The following is a 19,709-nucleotide window of genomic DNA, read 5'->3' as shown; positions in this document are numbered from 1 at the left end:
TTAAAAGGAACTAGAAGATCAAAATGACTTGTAATCATTTCCTAAACTTCTTATACATGTGTGTATGTTCTTTTAGTTTAGTCGTGTGTCCTCCCCTCCTCCGCCCCTGCCCAGATTCAGTACACCTTTGAAGCAGGGTCTCTCAACCTCAGTGCCACTGCTCTTCTGCACTGGAAAGGCTTTGCAGTGTTTCTGCCCTGCAGGACAGTAAGCTACATGCAGGACAGTAAAGCTGCATCCCTGACACCTACTTAGGTGTCAGGAGTGGGTCCTGGTCACTTGTGAGGACCTAAAACGGCCATTTTGGTGCGCGTTGGAGCATAAACCACTTCCAGTTGAGAGCTGCCGTTCTGGAGATGCAGCAGGTTTTAGATATCAATTGTCTGCCCTTCGCTTTACAGACAAGAAAAGTGCTTAATTCTTACATTAGTGTAGATGGTTTTTTATTTTTTTTTTATTTTTTTTTAATTCTTACATTAGTGTAGATGGTTTGCCTACAGTCTTGTGGACGATACATGGCAGAATCCAAACTTAAAGAGAAAAAAATCCAGACTAATTCGGGTGTTCTAGAACTCAGTGTCAGCTACGCTAACCTGCTCTGTGGACTGTAGGAAAATGGACTGGATTTTCTCTTCCCTACAGAAAAGGGGAAGAATCTGTAAATGAACATTCTCAAAATCCTTTCACAGAAAGCCATTAAAACAGATAGCAAGGGGTCAGGAATTTGAAGGTAATAATGGTGGCTTTAAAAGTCAATTAGATTTCAGCAGTTTTACCTGCAGAGCTCTAATTTCCTTAAGTTTTTTTGGGGGGGGGGGGTCTATTAAAGAGACGTAATGAGAAGAGGCTGCCAGAGTGAATGCTGAGGTGGCCCAAGGGGCCAGCGGCTCTGCTCTTCACCTGCCCTTCATCGCATGGGTGGCGGGCAGCCACAGCAATGCCACCTGCATCTCCGCCGTGGAAGCAGGGTTGCTTAGCATCCTCAGCAGAATCCTTGAAGGCCCTTCATGTATTTGTGCTTTGCTCAGCCAAAATAAACTCGTACACTGACCTTGTGAACAGATGCCTGGTAATGAGGCCAGAGGACTGAGTAACATTTTTCAGGGAATTGCTTTATGGTGTAATAAATGTTCTGATTAGATTCCTGTTTCCATCTCTTACACGCTCAGGTGGTTCAACCTGGGGATCCTAGGCAGAAAGTCGCCATCGCCTAAAGATCATACAACGAGTGCAATAACGTTTAGACTGAAAGATATTTCTAACAAACCATGCTTTCATATATATATATGTATATAAAAACAATGCATAAATTTTGCTATCGTTTTTCTTTCATTTTCTCTTTAATCCTGACCTATTTCCCAATTTGGCTCCAATTTACTTGAGTATGAAATGCCTGCTTCAGTGAGTTCTTTTGTGACAATACTTTTTTTTATTTTCTTTTTTTTTTTTGGTAAATGTCTCCAGAAATGAAACTGATTCCAGCCACTTAGAGAAAGCACAGTATACGTTGAGGCTAACAGAGCTAGCATTACATAGTACTCAACAGTTACTATTTCTAACAGACACAACAGCACCAGGAATCGAGTGTTCCAGCATTCTTAGAGTCATGAGAACATGATATGACCACACACACTGAGACTCTTTCGGTTAAACAACCACGACACCAGCAAGCAGGGCAGTGAGCTTCAGTGGTGGGCTGGTTTCCTGCCTGGGGGTGGGGAGTGGAAAGTTGGTTTTGAGTTGTTAAATATAAAAGTGAAATCCATGAATCACAAAGGAGGAAGTAGATACGGGATTATCTTTTGTGGCATTTTTTTTTTTATAGAAAAGTCTTGCTGTGAGATAACATTATTTAATATCAGAGGGTCTTAGCAACCAAAAGATACATTGGCTGCAGTTGGAAGGTAAGGCGCCTCCGAGGCCACAGGGCCAGACTATCTTAGACTGCATCTTAGACTAGGATAATGGAGAGACGTCAAGTGTGCAACAGATAGCGTGGTAGGCTGGTAAAAACTGATGAAGGCAAATATGAGATAAAATAAGGGAATAAGGATAAAATTATATTGTGAGGGTTGCTGACTTCCCATGAAGCAATAATAGGCTTAATAAATATAAGTCATGATACAGTAAATACCCCACAAATAGTTATATAACATGGTTAGGAGTTGGAGAGATGACTCAGCAGCTGAGAACACTTGCTGTTCTTACAAAAGAAATGAGTTCAGTCTCCAGCCCCCTTAGAGTTCACAACAACTATGGCTCTAACTACGGGGACCCAACACCTGCTTCTGGCCTTTGGGGCACCAGGCATGCATATGGTGCACATATACACAAGCCAGACAACACATTAGAAATATGTCTAAGTGTTAAACTGAGAACCACTGGGGTTTCTTTCTATGTTTACTAAAACAACATCCTCAAATGCGTTTTCAATGCACGTTCAAAGTTGAAATTGAATTTGCAGTTTTCTACACAGGATCACGTTAAATGATGCTTTTTAAATAAGACAAGTTCAGAAATGTCTTTGAGGTGTAAATGAATGTATTCACTTGGCCTGCATGGTCAAACAATGCTGAGCTTAAACGGGAAGGAGCAAACTCTTTGTGGTCACACCCCTCTACACGCAAGCACAATAAGATAAACCCTCTGACCTGTGCCCCGAGAGTGAGAGCTTTCTCTTCCACCTCCATCCCTCCTCCCCACCCCCACTTCTCAGCACAGCAAGAGGACAGTTGTTCAATTCTTTGTGTTCTTCTTACTGCCTGGCTGGGCCAGGTTCTGTTATTGTACATTGCTTCTTCTTGTTGTTTTGTTTTTTTGAGACAGGGTTTCTCTGTGCAGCTTTGGATTCTGTCCTGGAACTTGTTCTGAGGACCAGACTGGCTCTAACTCACACAGATCTGCTAGCCTCTGCCTCCTGAGTGTTGGAATTAAAGGTCTGTGCCACCACTGCCGAGCTGTACTTTGCTTCTAATAAAATTCTTGTTGTTTTTTTCCCCCAGAGTTAATAATTGCCTTTTTAGTTTTCATTTGCTTAGCTGTCCTACCCTGTGCATAATCCCCAATACACTTTTCACAGTGCTCAGGTCTGTGTGTATACAGGTACGCATGGTCTGCACCCAATAAGTTCAAAACGTTGCTGTTTTAGCGTCTATTCATCTATTTTAATGAAAGAAAAGCCCATTACAGGCCCAGGAAGAGGAAGGCTATATAGCAGTAAACACTGTAGTTTACTTCTCTACAGTAATCAACAGCCATTATCAATACAGTTATCTACATGTCTACGAATGACTTTCTGCTTAGCCCTCACTACAATATGGCCAGGAAGAACATCAGAGTTCTCACTTTTGCTTACATGGACTCTGAGGTGAGCCAGCCGAAGGCTCTGAGAAGTGAATGTGCTCTCAAGCGGCCTATAAAATCACCCCTAACTGAACTGCAGTCTTCCACAGCGCAGCGCAGCCACAAAGAGCCCGACCTGAGCTGGGGAGACGGCTCATAAGTCAGCAGCTCTTGCTGCTCTTGCAGACGACCCAATTTCGGTTCCTAGCATCCACATTAGGAGGTTCACATTGTCTGTAACCCTAGTACCAGGGAATCCTATGCTCTGGACTCCATGGGCACCCACACTCACAGGCATTATACCCACATCGATAGATACAGATATGCACGCTTGCGCGCGCATGTGCGCGCACACGCGCACACACACACACACACACACAAAATTAAAACAAAAATAAATCTTAACAACAAACAACAAAAGAGTCTGACTGGAAAGTAGAATACTAATTGCCCACATTTTATCTCATATTAGTAAACCATTTGCCTGAAATTGAGGATCCCTGGTTCCACTGTGAGCAAGCACAGTGCTCTCATTGTATGCTCAGAGACATGTCACCCTTATTCTACACACAAAGCAACCAAGGCACACACAAATTAGCAAACAGCTTATGGTGACTTCAAAAGTCACGGTCAGCACTTTTTGGTTGTGACGTCTGGTTTTTCTTTTTCCCATGTACCACACGCTAAAATCAGTTGTACTATGCTTTTGAAAATAAGCCACACCAACTACTACATGCAAAGGAGCCCAAGAGTCATGGCGTCAGTCTCCAGAGAAGGCTGTTCCATCAGTAACTCGGATGGAGAGAACAGCTATGACATTAGTGACTCAGCACAAACTTTTTACATGCTTTATTTTGAATAACCAGTTACCTCAAATTGGTTGAAGTAGAGGTGCAGAAGGAAGCCAGAAATCCTAGCAAGGCAATGCCAGAGAGAGAAAGAGGGGGGAGGGGGGAGACCAAAGACACAGAGAAAAGAATGGTCATCTTTACTTAATGTGATTTATCAAAACTATTTCAAGGTTAAAAGGGGGGGGGATTGTATCCCAAAATGAAATTTGCAGGTATGTTTTATTTATTAGCTACCTCTAATTTCATAATAAATTAAGAGCTTTGAACTCCCAAGTAGCATAGAAAATGAAGTGTTAAAATGTCATTAAATTACTTATTTGTTCATTCAAGTGCTAGGATAAATATAAAACAGAGTTCTGTCACCATTTTCTACTGACCTAAAAGGAAGGTGGCTACTTTTCTGTATGTGCTGACTGGAAAACCCAACACAGCAAAGGGAAACTCACCTTCACTGCTGCTGTGACAGCCGCTGCAGCCGCTAAATTCAAACCCTGCCGCCCGAAGTTCACCATCGTCTCATAGCCTCTTTCCTTTGCTTGGACAATATAGTCATCGATTTCCTGGGGGCAAAGAGCTCACAGTCAAATCAGGTGTGTGATCCCAGTAGTGAGGGAGGTAGGGGCAGAAAGAGCAGACGTTCAAGGTGATCTTCAGTTACAAAGTAAATTCAAAGCCAGTCTGGGCTACATGAGGCCCTGAGTAAAAAAATAAAGTAATCCAGAGGGATGTGGTAGTGAATGCCTTTAATCCCAACACTCTGGACAGGCAGATCTTTGTAAATTTGAGGCTAGCCTGGTCTACATAGGGAGTTCCAGGTCAGCCAGGATGATACTCTGAGATCCTGCCTTAAACACACACACACACACACACACACACACACACACACACACACACACACACACAAACTGGCCAACAGAAACAAGAACACATCCATAGATGTTAGTTTATTCAGGTTTTTGTTTTTTGAGATGAGGGTCTCACTATCTAGCCCTGGCTGGCCTGGAATTGGATAGGTAAACCAGGCTAGCCTAAAACTTAGAGATCTGCTTGCCTCTGCCTCCTGGGGTTGCACCATTATGCCCTGCTAGTTTGTTGTTGATTTTTTTTCCCTGTTAGTTTAAATTATAATCAATGTTAAAAGGCCTCTCTTCATAACCCCGGGTAGAGCATGCACTGACAGACGTTACCAAAAGACAGGGTGTGAAAATAACTGAGATACCTTACCCTTTCCTTTGAAGAGAGAAGAGGATGAAGGAACTTTCTGTATATTAAACTCGCCCCTCTGGTATAGGGGGACAGCAGCCAAATGACAAAGGCAATCTTCAGCTCATAGTACAGGGGAAACCTAACGAGAAGCAAAACAAAGAAATAATCAGAAAGAAATATGGTAAGAAGCAAAACAACAAATAACACAGATCGCAAACTTGCCATGTCTGTTTCCACGCGTGGAAGCTGCTGATGAGAGAAACGATCACGATGGAATTTATTGATGAGTTCATATCGGCTAAATCATAGATGAATTGACCAAGGACTGCAAGGGTCCTTGCAGACACCTTGCAAGAGACATCACCTGAACCGACTGCCGCGGCTCAGAAAGGATGGAACTAGCATGTAGCCAGGGCATCTAGGGACTGTCCCAGAAGTATGTGACACCTAGAGACACCAGGGGACACCTTCATCTGTCCCGTGACACATCAGTTTTCTCTCTAAATTCCAACTGCAGATGAGGGTATAAGGAATCGTCACAAAGGCAGACTGGAAACTAGTCAAGTGCCCATGTCCAATGTGGTCTTTTCTGTGGGTGGAGTTACTTCCCCAACCCGGGACCACGTGGTTTGACCGGTCAACACAAGTGAATGTGACAGAGTCCTAACGGCTCGGCTCTCTGACACTCTCGTCCAGTTTCCCCAAGCTTTTCCTAAAGCTTCTGCCATGAAAACACTTCCTTCCGCAGCCTTGGTTCTGAATGAAGACATTAGTGGAGCTGAGCCCAGCAAAGCAGCAGCCAAACCCCTGCCCTGAGGACAGGTAAGCAAGACGCGGACGTCTGCTGTTCTGATCCTCTGTGCTTTACAGGGCTACCTGCTGCCACACTAAGAGCTAATTCATACAGTGTGCGAGGACCACAGGGTGCCAGGATATAAGCCCTGTGTCTGAGTTTTTGTGGTAAGGCAGACAGGCAGGGGCCAGTGAGGAATGACGGCTGTATAGTCGGCAAATCATCTCTGCCACAGCGCAACTTTACTGAGTGCGTGGGCTCTCGGGATTGAACAACAGAAACAAAAACAAAACAAAACAAAAAAAACAAACTAGGATTGTGTGTATGCAGGCAAGTGTGGATGATGGATGGGTGGGTGCGAACGCCAATGACATGTGTGGAAGCCAGAGGACAACGTTTAGAAGTCAGTTCTCTCCATCCACGCTGAGACCCAGATTGAACTCTGGTTGTAAGGCTTGTGCGGCAAGTACCTTTTCAGAATGAATCACCTGGTCAGCCCAACCTTTAACATCTAGCATTTTCTACATTTTTCAATGCTGTATATAAACTATGTTTGAAATTAGAAAAAAAGTAAAACAGTAAAAAGAAAAAAAAAGAACTGTGGGGGCTGGGGATGTAGATCAGTTGGTGAAGGGTTTGCCTACTAATGCAATGAAGGTCTGATCCCCAGCAATGCAGAAACACACACACACACAAATGGTGGTTCATGCCTACAATTCTAGCACTTAGAAGGTAGAGGTAGGAGGATCAGGAGTTCAAGGTCAGCCTTAGCTCTAAGATCACGCCTCAAAATAGACAAAGACAGGCTAGGCGGTGGGGCAGCACTCGGGAGGCAGAGACAGGTGGATCTCTGTGAGCTCAAGGCCAGCCTGGTCTTCAAGAGCTAGTTCCAGGACAGGAATCAAAAGCTACTGAGAAACCCTGTCTCGAAAAAACGAAAAAAAAAAAAAAGGATGAAGAAGGAAGGAAGGACTTTGAAACTCAAGACCCCTCAAATGGCTAAGAATCTTTGTTTTGTCAGTTACAAGCTAAGAGAAGTTGGGAGGGAGTCGCGCACATCTTCAATCCCAGCACTCAGGAGGCAGAGGCAGGAGGATCTCTGTGAGTTAGAGGCCAGCCTGGTCTACAGAGTGAGTGCCAGGACAATCAGGGCTACACAGAGAAACCATGTTGTGTACTCCCCCCACCAAAAAAGCCAAGAGATAATTCTTCTCAAACATCTAGTCCAAAATCAACAGGAAAGGAATAGAGATAAAGAGAAGGAGATATTATGTGTGTGTATGTATGCATGTATGTGTGTGTACATTTGTGCACCTGTCAGCCTCAAGGAAAACATTTCAAATAAGAACAGAAAAATGGAGGAGGGCAGGGCCTGGGTTCAGAGTATGTATTGAGCACCTAGGAAGTCCTGGGCATGGTGGTGAGGGAGAAGAAAGGGAGAAAGAAGGAGGTAAGAAGAAAGCAGGGTAGGGGAAGGGAGGGAGAGAGACCAAGAAGTGGGGGAAGAAGATAGGGAAGGATAAGAGAAGGAGATGGGGGGATAGATACTGATTTGAACTAACTAGTGAATAAGGGATTAAAAATGTTTAAGTCTGGTCAGGTATGGTGAGACATGCACTCAGGAGTCAGCCAGGCTGACCTCTGTGAGTTCTAGGTTATCCTGGTTCACGAGCCAATTCCAGGCCAGCTAGTTATATAGTAAGACCTTGTCAAAAAAAAAAAAAAAGAAAAGAAAAAGAAAGAAAGAAAGCAAAATAATATTGAAGTTTGATGATGTATATTTTCCCTACAAACCAATGTGATGATATGATATAATGTTCTATGAGAATATAAGACTGGGAATGGTGTAAAGCAGGCATAAGAAGGAATAGATAGGGATGGACCGCCAGGTTCAAGTCAGTATCTCTAGGTACCGGTTTGATCTGTCTGTCTGTCTGTCTGTCTGTCTGTCTGCCTGCCTGCCTGCCTACCTACCTACCTACCTATCTATCTGGCTGCATTTAGTAGCTCAGGTAAAGAAAAGATAACTGAGATACCTGGGTTAATTTCAGCACCAGTCTATAATGCATGGGAAGTGGAAACACTGGCAAGATCTCAGGTTTCCATTTTTAACAAGGAGACTTCCCTGGTAGCACTGCTGGATGGGAAGGTACCCTGAAACACCCCACGAGGAGATCTGAGTCCTTAAGTATGGGTCCTCTATAAACTGTGAGCTCAATGAGGGAATGAACATGTTGTAATCACGCCCCGTGTTGCTTTGCTAGAGCCGCCAGGGAGCTGCTGCCGAGTGGGCGGGCGTCCACGTGGTTTCTGACGAGTAGTCTCAATGTGCCTGCCTCGGAGCTTTAGGGCTGGGAAAGTAGGGAGGGCCGCGACCAGATGCTGCCAATTGGAGAGGAGTCATTTCGGAAGCCATCGGGGAAACAGTCTGAAGTCATGAGTGTGGAAAGCAGATTATGACAGCCAGGTTCTCTATTTTAAGATGCTGGTGGGAGTGGGAGGTGGGCAGGGATGAGCACAGTGAGCTGCCTTCATGAGGGCGGGCTCCACAGAAAGCGCTGTTGTCACGGGGAAGACAGAGGAAGAAAAAGATGCGGGGAAGACAGAGGAAGAAAAAGATGCCGGGTAATTAAGTTGCTTGATGTATTTCTCATGGTGAAAAGCAAGAGCGGGGTAAGAACTCTGGATACCTGAAAATGCCCGAGTCCCTCGGAGGGGTGGAACTTACCATGCCAGGGTCTGATCGGACACTGTTTCAATCACAGTATAGAGGGCGAAGACGATCCAGTACATCATCCAGCGGACCTGGAAGCCATAAAAGCACTCATGAAACAACTGGCTATGACGACTGCAGGGCCTGGGGCCTCACACCTGAATCTCAGCATCTGGCACACTCAGACAGGAAGATCCTCCACAAGATTAAGGCTAGCCTGTGCTACACAGTGAACTGCATATCAGCCTGGGTTCCAGACTGAGACTATGTTTTTAAAAAAGAAATTACTTGTTCTGAGCAATTTTATATAAATACACGTGCATCTTGGGATATACACCACATAGGGTCCAATGTAGAGGACGATGGTCCAGTTCTCAAGGGGTTTTATGGATGGGTTAATGGGATGACTACAAGAGTCAACCACAAATCTCTGAGGTCTGATGGAATGTAACTCAGTAACCACAATCAAATAATCACGTAATAAAACAGCAATCACAAATAAAACAGCACAAAATACGACAACATCAAATGCTCATTGGTCTTTAGAATTTTGCATTTATTGGGGCTGGAGAGATGGCTCAGCGGTTAAGAGCACTGGCTATTCTTCTAGATGGGCTGGGTTCAATTCCCAGTACCCATGTGGCAGCTCACAACTGTCTCTAACTCCAGATCCAGGGGATCTGACACCCTTACATAGACACACATACAGGCAATACAGCAATGCACATAAAATAAAAATAAACTTAAAGAAACTGCTGTGGGACAATGCTCTTAGACACTCTAAAGATTTGGCACTCACATTAGTTTAATAAAATGCTGATTGACCAGCAGCCAGGCAGGAAGTATAGGAGGGACAATCAGGCTAGGAGAATTCTGGGAAGAGGAAAGGCAGAGATGTGGTCATCAGCCAGATGCAGAGGAAGCAAGAAAATAATGCCTTACTGAGAAAAGGTACCAGGCCGCAAGGCTAAACATAGGTAAGAAGTATTTAAGCTGGGTTTTTTTTTTTTTTTTTTTTTTTTTGGTTTTTCGAGACAGGGTTTCTCTGTGGCTTTGGAGCCTGTCCTGGAACTCCCTTTGTAGACCAGGCTGGTCTCGAACTCACAGAGATCCGCCTGCCTCTGCCTCCCGAGTGCTGGGATTAAAGGCATGCGCCACCATCGCCCAGCGAATTATTTAAGTTGTAAGAGCAAGCTAATACTAAGTCTGAGCTAAGAGGTAAAAAATTTATAATCACTATTATAATTATATATTATATAGTTATATATAATATATATAAATAAAAACATGTGTGTTTCTTTAGGACTGAATTGCTGCCAGACTGGGCAGGACAGTAACTTCTGCCTACAGAAATAAAAGAAATTAAAACAAAAAAATAAAAAGTTACATTTACAATTTTTTGTTTTGCATTTATCTGTGTGTGATGATGGATGTCTTTAGGGCTAGTACCAGCTAGTCCCTCACTCTCAGCTGTCTTTTGGTACTGCGTTCTTTTGTAGGCAGTTGCTAGATCAGTACCCTTAAACTCATTACCTCTCTCAGATTTACACCTTTTCTTCAGTGCCAGCAAACACTCTTTCACATAGGTCCAGTTTTTTTCTTTTTTCTTTCCCTGCTCAACAACATAAGCAAACAGACAACCCCACACTAACCACTGGACTTGGGACTGCTAAATACATAATACAGCAATAAAGCCTTTAACCCCTATAACAACACTATGAGTTGGGAAATGCAATTGCTTCTGCCTTAGGCAAGGGAATAGTGGCGGAAAGGTAAAAGGGCTTTCTCAAGGTCACTTTGCAGGAGTGTGGGTCCAGGCTATGATTCTGGGATAGGCTAGCCAGCTGTCCCATACACGGAAGGAAAACTGGAGGAGCTCAGGAAAACCACCATTTCCTTCCTTCTCATTCACATCAGTGTTTGGAGAGGCAGCTAGAATAGTGTACTATGTAAAAAACATTTTTAAAGTCAGCTCACACAGTAATGGGTCACACTCTGGCGTGGCCGGTCTAATATGTCCTCCTTAGCTATTTAGTTTTTAGACAGATGCTTGTTTGGCCATTTCACAGATATCAACCTGTGACTCAAGGCTAGGGATGCAGACAGTGGTAGGAGTCCTTGCTCGGATGTGCACACTACAAGCACAACAGTGTCTCTGGAGCTGGAGGTACAGAGAGCTGGTTGTAAGCCGCCTCGAGGGTGTCACCACTGAACCAGGTCCTCTGAAGGGAAGTAAGTGCTCTTATCCACTGGGTCACCTCTCCAGCTCTATGTCACTTTTTTTTAAAAGAGGAAGAAAGATATTTCTTTGTAGTTAAACTAAACTATCATCAAATGGCAAACTATGTCATCAATAGTATATCCCAGACATTTTCCCCTGTGGTACTGAATGGTGTTGTTGTTGTTCTTCTTCTCCTCCTCCTCCTCCTCCTCTTTATTATTACTACTGTATTACTAATTTTAGATCTCACTCTGTAGCCCAGCTTGGCTTCACATTGTGACAATCCTCCTGCCTGGGCTTTCTGAGATTACATGAGTCCTCATGCCTGGCACTGGCTATAATTTTATATACACAAAATCCCATGGTTTGAATTTGTCTTTTGAAAATAAATTCCTTTACAATCTGCTCTCTTGAATGTAAGAGGTTTTGATTCTTATTAGAAATATGGACCGTAAATGGAACCGAACTTAGGCAATAATTAAAAGTCATTCGATGAGCATGTGCCGTTCACGGGAGCAGCCACAGAGAAGGTTAACCTTGGAAATGTACTGTCTTACTTTAACGATAATGGATCTGGTTAGGATCTTACACGAAATGATGACTCAGAAAAGCTTCTGTTTAAGGTTTTTCCCAGAGGAACTACTAGAAGTCAAGGTTAAAAAAAAAAACCAACAGCTCATAAAATTGTAACTAAGGACACAGGAAGACAAAGACCCAAATAGTTTTCATATCAGATGAAAACACCAATAATAAAATGCAGCATTAGTATTAATATTGATGATTTCTGGGAGAACTATCACCTTGACAGTCCTATACGTGTAAACAGAACCTTCTGTGTCTGAAGGGATTGTCCCTCAAACCCTGCAACTACAAAGCCTGCCGTCACGCACGTCTCAACTATCCAGTGGCTTGATGTTTACCAGTAAGCAATGCACATCCTCCTGTATCCATTAAGTCACCCCTAGACGACTCATGTACCTAATGCGATGCAAATCCTTCCTTCCTCCACTTCTCCGCAGGCTCTTGAACTGCTGACCTTCCTGCTACATCCTTGCAAGTGCTGACATTATGGGTGTGTCATAATCACTTCTATATACCCCACTCACCACAAAAGGAACAAACTGTGTCTTTGATTCCTAAGAAATAAATTCATGCAATATAAGCACTTAGTTGAATACACACACACACACACACACACACACACACACACACAGATACACACCTCTGACTCTTCTTTCATATAAAACATAATGCAGTTAATTCTTAAGGACTGAGGTGCCATCATTAGCAATGACATGAACTGATGCAACTGTACCCAGTCTTACTACCTATTTGTCATGGGAAAAGGCTCAGGTGTGCGCTGGCGAGACGACTCAGGAGCTCAAGCCTGATGACCTGAGTTCGATCTCCGTATCCACATGGTAGAAGGAAGTGACTCCTTCCTGCAAGCTGTCCTGTCGCATGTGCTCTGTGGCACAAAAAGGAACAAGTACACACATATGCACATAAATAAATAAGTGAAATTAAAAAAAAAGACAAGAGCCAGGGGAGTGGTGGTGGTGGAGAACCCCTTTAATCCCAGCACTCTCCCTGAGACCTCTGTGAGTTCGAGGCCAGCCTTACATACAGGGTAAGTTCCAGGACAGCAAGGACTACAGAGAAACCCTGTCTCTAAAAACAACAAAAAACTTTTTTGTTTTTTTTAAAGCCACACACGACCACTCCTAACCAATGACCAGTCCTCGGCCATGAGCAGAGGAAATGCTCTCCTTCCTTAGCCCTCTTTCCTATTTCCCCACATCAAGACGACTTCTCCACACAGCCAAGTTTTCCCTTTGTCCTTAAACAGGATGCACGCTTGCTTCTTCCTTGGCAGCTTTTCTTATATTTACCGTCCTTAGATTATTATTGTCTTTCTCATCTGATACTGATATTCTCATAATTTCAATATCATTGTCATCTCATTAAAATCTTATAAACCTGTGGACCAAATCTGTATCTCTCTCTTTTTTCTTCCTCCCCCCCTTGCCCCCGCCTTTCAGTTTTTTAAGATAGGATTTCTGGCTGTCCTGGAATTCACTCTCTATGCAAGGCTGGCTTCGAACTCTCAAAGACCCACCTCTGCCTCTGCTTCCTGAGTGCTGGGATTAGAGGTGTGTGCCACCACTGCCTGGTTTAGAAAAGTTTTTTTTGGGGGGGGGGTAGGAAACGGTGCTACCTACGAAAGGCTGGATCAGATTTTGACCAACGATGCTTCATCTAAGTCGAGCATCAGACCAAGGATGCTGTGAGGTGTCTAGCGAATGAAGGGGAGGCTTAGTGGCTGAGTGTGAGCTGGAACAGTGGGTGTATACCGCCAGGCTTTCTCTTCTTCCTCCTAGTTAGCAGGGAGCTGAGCAGCCTTGGAGGCTGTGTGTTGAAGGTGAGCGGAGTTCTTAAACAATTGTAGGATGAAGGCTCCTTGCTGAAATAAAGGCCTTGTTTCATACTGAGCTGGCACAGGACAAATAAATCCCCATATTCCTTCTGTCACCACATTCTTTGTGGTGTGTTACTTACACTCACAGCAGCTGGCTCCCATTCTAATCTGTGGGAACTGGGAGGCTGGGGCCACCATAGAAATGGCTCTAGAATTAGCCATGCACCCACCAGGGAGCTATCATGGGTTAGCCGGGACACACCTAAAGCCTGGGTAGTGGTGGCTGGTGCAACCAGCTGCCGTGATGGAGACAGAGAGAAGTGTTTTCAGGGCTCTGCTTGAGATCTCACAGGGGCTAAGGAGGATTTGGGAAGCACCTGGAGGTAGGAAGAGTGACACAGCCAGAGGAAAGCAATCCTCCTGGTGACTTAATGCCCTGGAGGTGTGGCTGCTGACTTTGTTACCTTTCAGCTCACGTGACTGCAGCAGCATTGCCCTCCCCCCCCCGCCCCCCCCAGAGCCGTGTGAGTCTGCAATCCCAGAGCTGGCGAAGCAGACATAACCAGTTCCCTGGGTAGGCCAGCCAGTCTGCCTGAACTGGTGAGCTGTGGGTTTGGAGAGGGACCCTGTCTCTAAAATAATTTTTGAAAGGCAGAAAGGAACTGAGGAAGGCAAGCCTGCTAATCCTGAGCCACATCATCAGCCCAAACAGAACCTCAAAATCATCCAGATATCAAGGGAAAGTCATTTGCCAAGGAAATAAAGCCCCTAATTAGGCAAGTTCTTTCAAAGCTTAGAGAACCGCCTGTGACATGAAGCCACAGCAGCTAAAGTGACATTCTGGTTACACAGCGCACAGGCAGACGTCCCTTGTCAGCGAGCCAGCACTTGCTTTATCATTGCTCCAACTCCAGAAGGTTTTGATAAGCCTTAGCATTTCAGAAATCCAGACAGTCACGTGATGGGGAGCTCCGAGCTCCACTCCCCCAGAGGAATTAGAGGACATTTAAAGCCTGAGCAGTTTCGTAAAAGGAACATGCCCAGAGGCAAAGTGCACTACAGAGGGCCCAGCTCCATTTACTGGGAGCTCATTTGCATTATCCAGATGCCAAAGGAAAAGTGCGCTCATTTCATGGACCTTTTAACATTTTTCAACAAAAGAAGTTTTTATGTTCTACATCCTTAAAAAAAATATGATGATCCCAGGATAAACAAACACAGCAACTCTGAGTGTTGTGACTGTTTAGACCTCTCTCCCAGAGTTCCACGGTAAAAACCGATAGCAGGAATAACGAGACAGACACACAAGCATGGGCGTGGGGTGGAGATCACCTTCTGGCTCGCAAGCACACGCTGCGGGTGTTAAGAGCCATGGGTAATGGTGAGGGCACAGTCATTAAGAAATGTTTTCCCTAAATTGCTCCTTTACATAACCTGCTCTTGTTATGGCATTACTAAAGCGATACTATAATAGCAACGACGGTAGAATATGAAACGATACAACTGTACTAACTTACAGCGTGTGATTAGAGAAACCGACTTGATAGGTTAATTTGACAGATAATACCTAGGGCCTATTGTGCACAAAGCCTCTGACATAAAAGAGTCATAAACTTATGGCAAGGTTTTCCTGCTCCCAAGGTATGAATATAAGAAGATATATAATTAGGATAGGCAGTTTAATGCACATATAACTACTATAGCTTTATATACTATGTGTTATTCACTGTTTTATTTGAATGAAACTTACTTCTTAGGGAAAAAGCTTTCCTAGCTACTGCCCCCAACCCTGAGCAAAGGTCAAAGGTCGTACATGAATCTGTTCGTTGTGGTTGGTTATAAAACACCTGCTGCCTCAGCCATTTCTCTAAAACAGTGGGAGGCTGAAACCTGTCCTGCCCATCATGTTCCCAGTACCCTCTGCGGGGAAAGCAGGCGCAGAACAATCCTACTGGACAATCTCCATACTCTGGGGCACAGTCTGCAGGCCAGGCTGGCAAGGAGCTCTACTATGTGTACAAAGCCAAGGAGTAATGGCAGCCCTCCTGAACACTGGTATCACAGGAGCCACCAGGCCCGGTTACTTTATTTTCTATTTTTCTATTGTTTTTTCAAGACAGGCTTTCTCTGAGTAATAGCCCTGGCTGTCCTTGAACTCACAGAGATCTGCCTGCCTCTGCCTCCTGAGTGCTGGGATTAAAGATGTGCGCCACCACCGCCAGGCCTGGCCACTTTTCTAAAATGAACAGAACAGGAGTCCAGTAAGAAGGGAAGGCCAAGTGGGTACAGTACTTGCCTTGTAGTGCAAGTCTATTTAATGTCCTGAGTTCCACCCTGGGAATTCACACCACGGTGGAAGCAGACAACTGACTCTACAAAGTTGTCATCAGAACACCACATGTTCACTGAGGCACACACGCGTCCACAATACACAAATCATGTGTGTGCGTACAATAATAAGAAGCAATATTCAAAAGAAAGTAAGCTCTCAATGCATAAGGCTTAAACAATTAACTATCAGTTGCAAGTGGCAGTTTATAGCATACAGAAAGTCATTATTTTGTTATTTTCCACATTACCAAGACATTAGGAAACTTCCTAACCTTTCTCAACTACAGATTCATCGAATCACAAAGCTACTAATGCTGGTCTTAAAAAAAAATAATAACAGAAACACCAAACAAGCCATGAGCCTTTCCTCCACGTATGCCTAATGATTTCAATTATAACCACTGGGTAAAGCCAGATCATAGACGCTAAGATATGCTTCAGTGGGAGAGGGGGGGAGGGGGAGGGGGAGGGGAGGAGGGAGAGAGAGAGAGGGAGAGGGGAAGACAGAGAGGGAGAGAGAGAGAGAGGGAGAGAGAGAGGGAGAGAGAGAGAGAGGGAGAGGGAGAGAGGGAGAGGGAGAGAGAGGGGGAGAGAGAGGGTGAGAGAGAGGGAGAGGGAGAGGGGGAGAGAGAGGGTGAGAGAGAGGGAGAGGGAGAGGGGGAGAGAGAGAGAGAGGGAGAGAGAGAGACTTTGCTGAGTCTAAAAAGAAATAAACACTGCTGAATTTCAGACCACCCAAAGAGAGCTTTATTTTCTGGCCATTGTTGGCTGCTCGGTTGAGTCGAGTCTCCCAGATTCTCCCAGAGCACTGTGTACACCCCGTTTCAGAGGGGATGGAGAAATTCTAAGATCAGGATTCCTCGGAAAGCAGTATAGAGTTGAAAAAGATTTCTTCTGTTTCATGAACAATTATGCAATAATTTGGTTATTTCACAACAATTTTCTCCCCCCAGTAAAACAAAGAGGAACAAAATGTGAGAAATCAAACAGAGAAAACTCCCTCCTTTATTCAACCCAGATGGCTCTGCTATGGGGTTTTTCTCAGAGCTGTGCCAAGTTAGAGAGGCATGGTTGAGAATAAGCAGTTAGATTTTATGTGGGCAGAGTCTGAGCTGAAGACGTGGAGCCTGTCCTCTTCACTCCTTCACGTGGGCTCCCGCGATAGAGCTAAGTCACCTGCAAGGGCATTTACCTGCTGAGCCATGAACACCGTTTCTGAGCAGAATGCGGGTTTACAAAGGTTAGGGTTGACCTGGGCTCCGTCTGTTTAGAGGTGGATCTCTGCCTGTCCTGTCTCATGTGTGTGCTTTAATTGCCGCCGCTCACCTTGATTCCTGTGTTTCTCATTGAACTCAAGGCAGCAAGAGGAACCTGCAGTTTCTGGTTATCACTGCCCCAGCCTCACAGAAGCCCCTGATGATTTGAAAGATGAAGCTGCATGTAATACAGACGCATCTGGAGCCCAAGTGAATAAGACAGACCCAGACGTTTCTGTCATCCGATTGCACTGGCCTCTCCAGGTCCAGTGAATTACAGGACCCCTGTGTGCTTCATCCCCATCCCCTTAGAGTCTGAGAAACTCAAGAGCAGGAAAAGGTTTCAAAACTAGATGACAATTAATTTAAAAAGTGTTGAAAACAAGATGCAAACTTCAGAACGGCTTCAGGAACCTGCTCCCAGCAGCACATGGGAAGCGAAGGATGGCTTCTCAGCCCCAAGATAACTCGTTCCATCCACGCTGGCTGGGAATTCACACTTCACTTTTTTTCCCTTTGTTTAAAGTCTTCTTGACTTATTTGGAATAACATGTATTTATAAAAGCAGAGACACCGCTCTGTACAGAATTTCTTAGGGTTTTTAAATGGGGAGCAGCCAATCCCACAGAGAGGAGTGGAGAGAGCCATCTGGCCATTCCTGGCTCTCATGTAGGCTGTCACCCCGTGCTCCTCTCTTCCTTGGCATCCTAACATCTTGGACCACTACTCTTCTTATCTGAGTCAGCCGAAGGGGTGGGGGTACTCTATAGGCATTTGTAGCCCACAGAGATTCAAGGAGCACGCTGGAGCGGGGCCAAGACTCTAGAGCAGTGACTCTCAACCCTCCTCATGCTGTGACCCCTTAATATAGGTCTTCGTGTTGTAGTGACCCTCGACCATAAGATTATTTTCGTTGCTACTTCACAACTGTAATTTTGCTACTGTTATGAATCATAATATAAATATGCTTTCTGGAGACAGAAGCTTGTCAAAGGGGTTGTGACCCATGGTCTGGAGGCCACAAATGCACCCACAGACATTGAGGCCAGCCTCAAAACATGAAAACCAGGGGGAAGTCTGACTCAATTTGTACTGTGTGGTTAACTGTGTTAAAATAAGTTTATTATATTCCGAGTTGTTAATCTAGTCACACATTTGTAAAACAAATAATTCGTTAGTGCCCATTTGTACATATGAACTTATTATAGCTCTAAGAAGCGCAATTTGGGGACTGGCACGTGGTGGAAGGATGTCTACAGCAACACCCTTTTAAAAAACTGTTTCATTGAGATAGAAAACAATGGGCTCTACCATGACATTGTCATATACATGGGTATTGGGCTTTGTGCACAGACTCCTATCAGCTCTGTCTCCTCTCCCCTAACTTCCTTCCTCAAAAACTCCTTCTGTTTTCATCACTCCCACACAGCTAAATCTAGATTCCGCATATGAGAGAAAACATGCATAGCTACATGTCACATTTTAAAAATTAATAGTCCCCCCCTCCTCCTGCACTTTAGATTAGAATCTCTAGAGGAAGGGGTTGGAGAGATGGCTCAGCAGTTAACAGCACTGGCTGCTCTTCCAGCACCCACATGGCAGCTCACAACTGTCTGCAATTCCACTTCCAAGGGATCTGATACCTTCACACCAATGCACATAAAATAAATTTAAATAAATTACAACTAAAAAAAAAAGAACTTCCAAAGTGGATGGTGAGGTGGTTTAGAGGGTGAAAATGCTTGCCATGTAATTCCTAAGGCCTGACCTCAGTCCTAGAACCCATGTAAGAGACCAGATGTGGGCATGCACCTATAACTCAGACTTTCTAATGTCAGTTAGGAGTCAGAGATGGGAGAATAAGCCACAGAAGCTGACAGTCAAGGCCAGTTCACAGCTCAGTGATACAAACAAGAGACCCTACCTCAGGAACAAAGTGGAAAAAAAGAACCAAGCTAGAGAAATCCTCTGACCTCCACATGTCTCACTCACACCCTCCAGCCACGCAGACTTCTAGACCCTCCTCAGTACAATATGGGGGGGGGGGGGGAAGCGAGCGAGCCAGGTTTTAAAAAGCACAATCCACATATGCTTTGGACGTGGGGTCAGAGTTCAGCCTATGCACAGAGCCCTGGCTTTACTTGAGAGCTGGCTGGAAATGCAGAATCTCCAGTCTAGGCCAGAGCTACTGCATCTTAACAATGTCCCAGGGGGGATGCGTGCGGTCGTTGAAGCCTAACAGCACTACCGTGCGAGGCAGTTCTCAGAATACCAACTAGAGCAAAGGGCAAAGAACGCTCTCTGTAACACTGAAAGAAGGTTGGGAGAAAGGGGAACATCATTTGGAGAGGTAATTAATGCACTCATTTAAAACGCAAGCAGACTTTCAGAACATTATTTATGCATACCATCGTTAAAATAAAACGAAAAGCCAGGCAGGGTGACTCACACCTGCAACCCCAGACTCTGAAGCCTGAGGCAGAAGTATATCTCCGAGTTTGAGGCTAGCCTGGGCTACGTAGCTTACTATGCACACAGATTTGGCCTACAGGTTAGATCCTGTCTCAAGAAAAAAAA

General features: G+C 44.6%; 1 protein-coding gene across 1 annotated transcript in view; it reads right to left on the bottom strand.

The window, feature by feature from the left end:
• The window catches only part of Reep3 (receptor accessory protein 3), a 77,133-nt gene that overhangs the window by 18,107 nt on the left and 39,317 nt on the right, over positions 1–19,709 (bottom strand). The window contains exons 3-5 of the mRNA XM_075980079.1: positions 8,921–8,997; positions 5,418–5,538; positions 4,640–4,753 (exon numbers count right to left, since the gene is read on the bottom strand). Coding sequence (XP_075836194.1) covers positions 4,640–4,753; positions 5,418–5,538; positions 8,921–8,997 — 312 coding nt within the window. The remainder of the gene's footprint in view (positions 1–4,639; positions 4,754–5,417; positions 5,539–8,920; positions 8,998–19,709) is intronic.

Source organism: Microtus pennsylvanicus, chromosome 7 (genome assembly GCF_037038515.1).
Source record: "Microtus pennsylvanicus isolate mMicPen1 chromosome 7, mMicPen1.hap1, whole genome shotgun sequence".
In the NCBI taxonomy this organism is placed as follows: domain Eukaryota; kingdom Metazoa; phylum Chordata; class Mammalia; order Rodentia; family Cricetidae; genus Microtus; species Microtus pennsylvanicus.
Note: the sequence above shows the minus strand (reverse complement) of the source record. Positions and strands in the feature narration are given on the sequence as shown.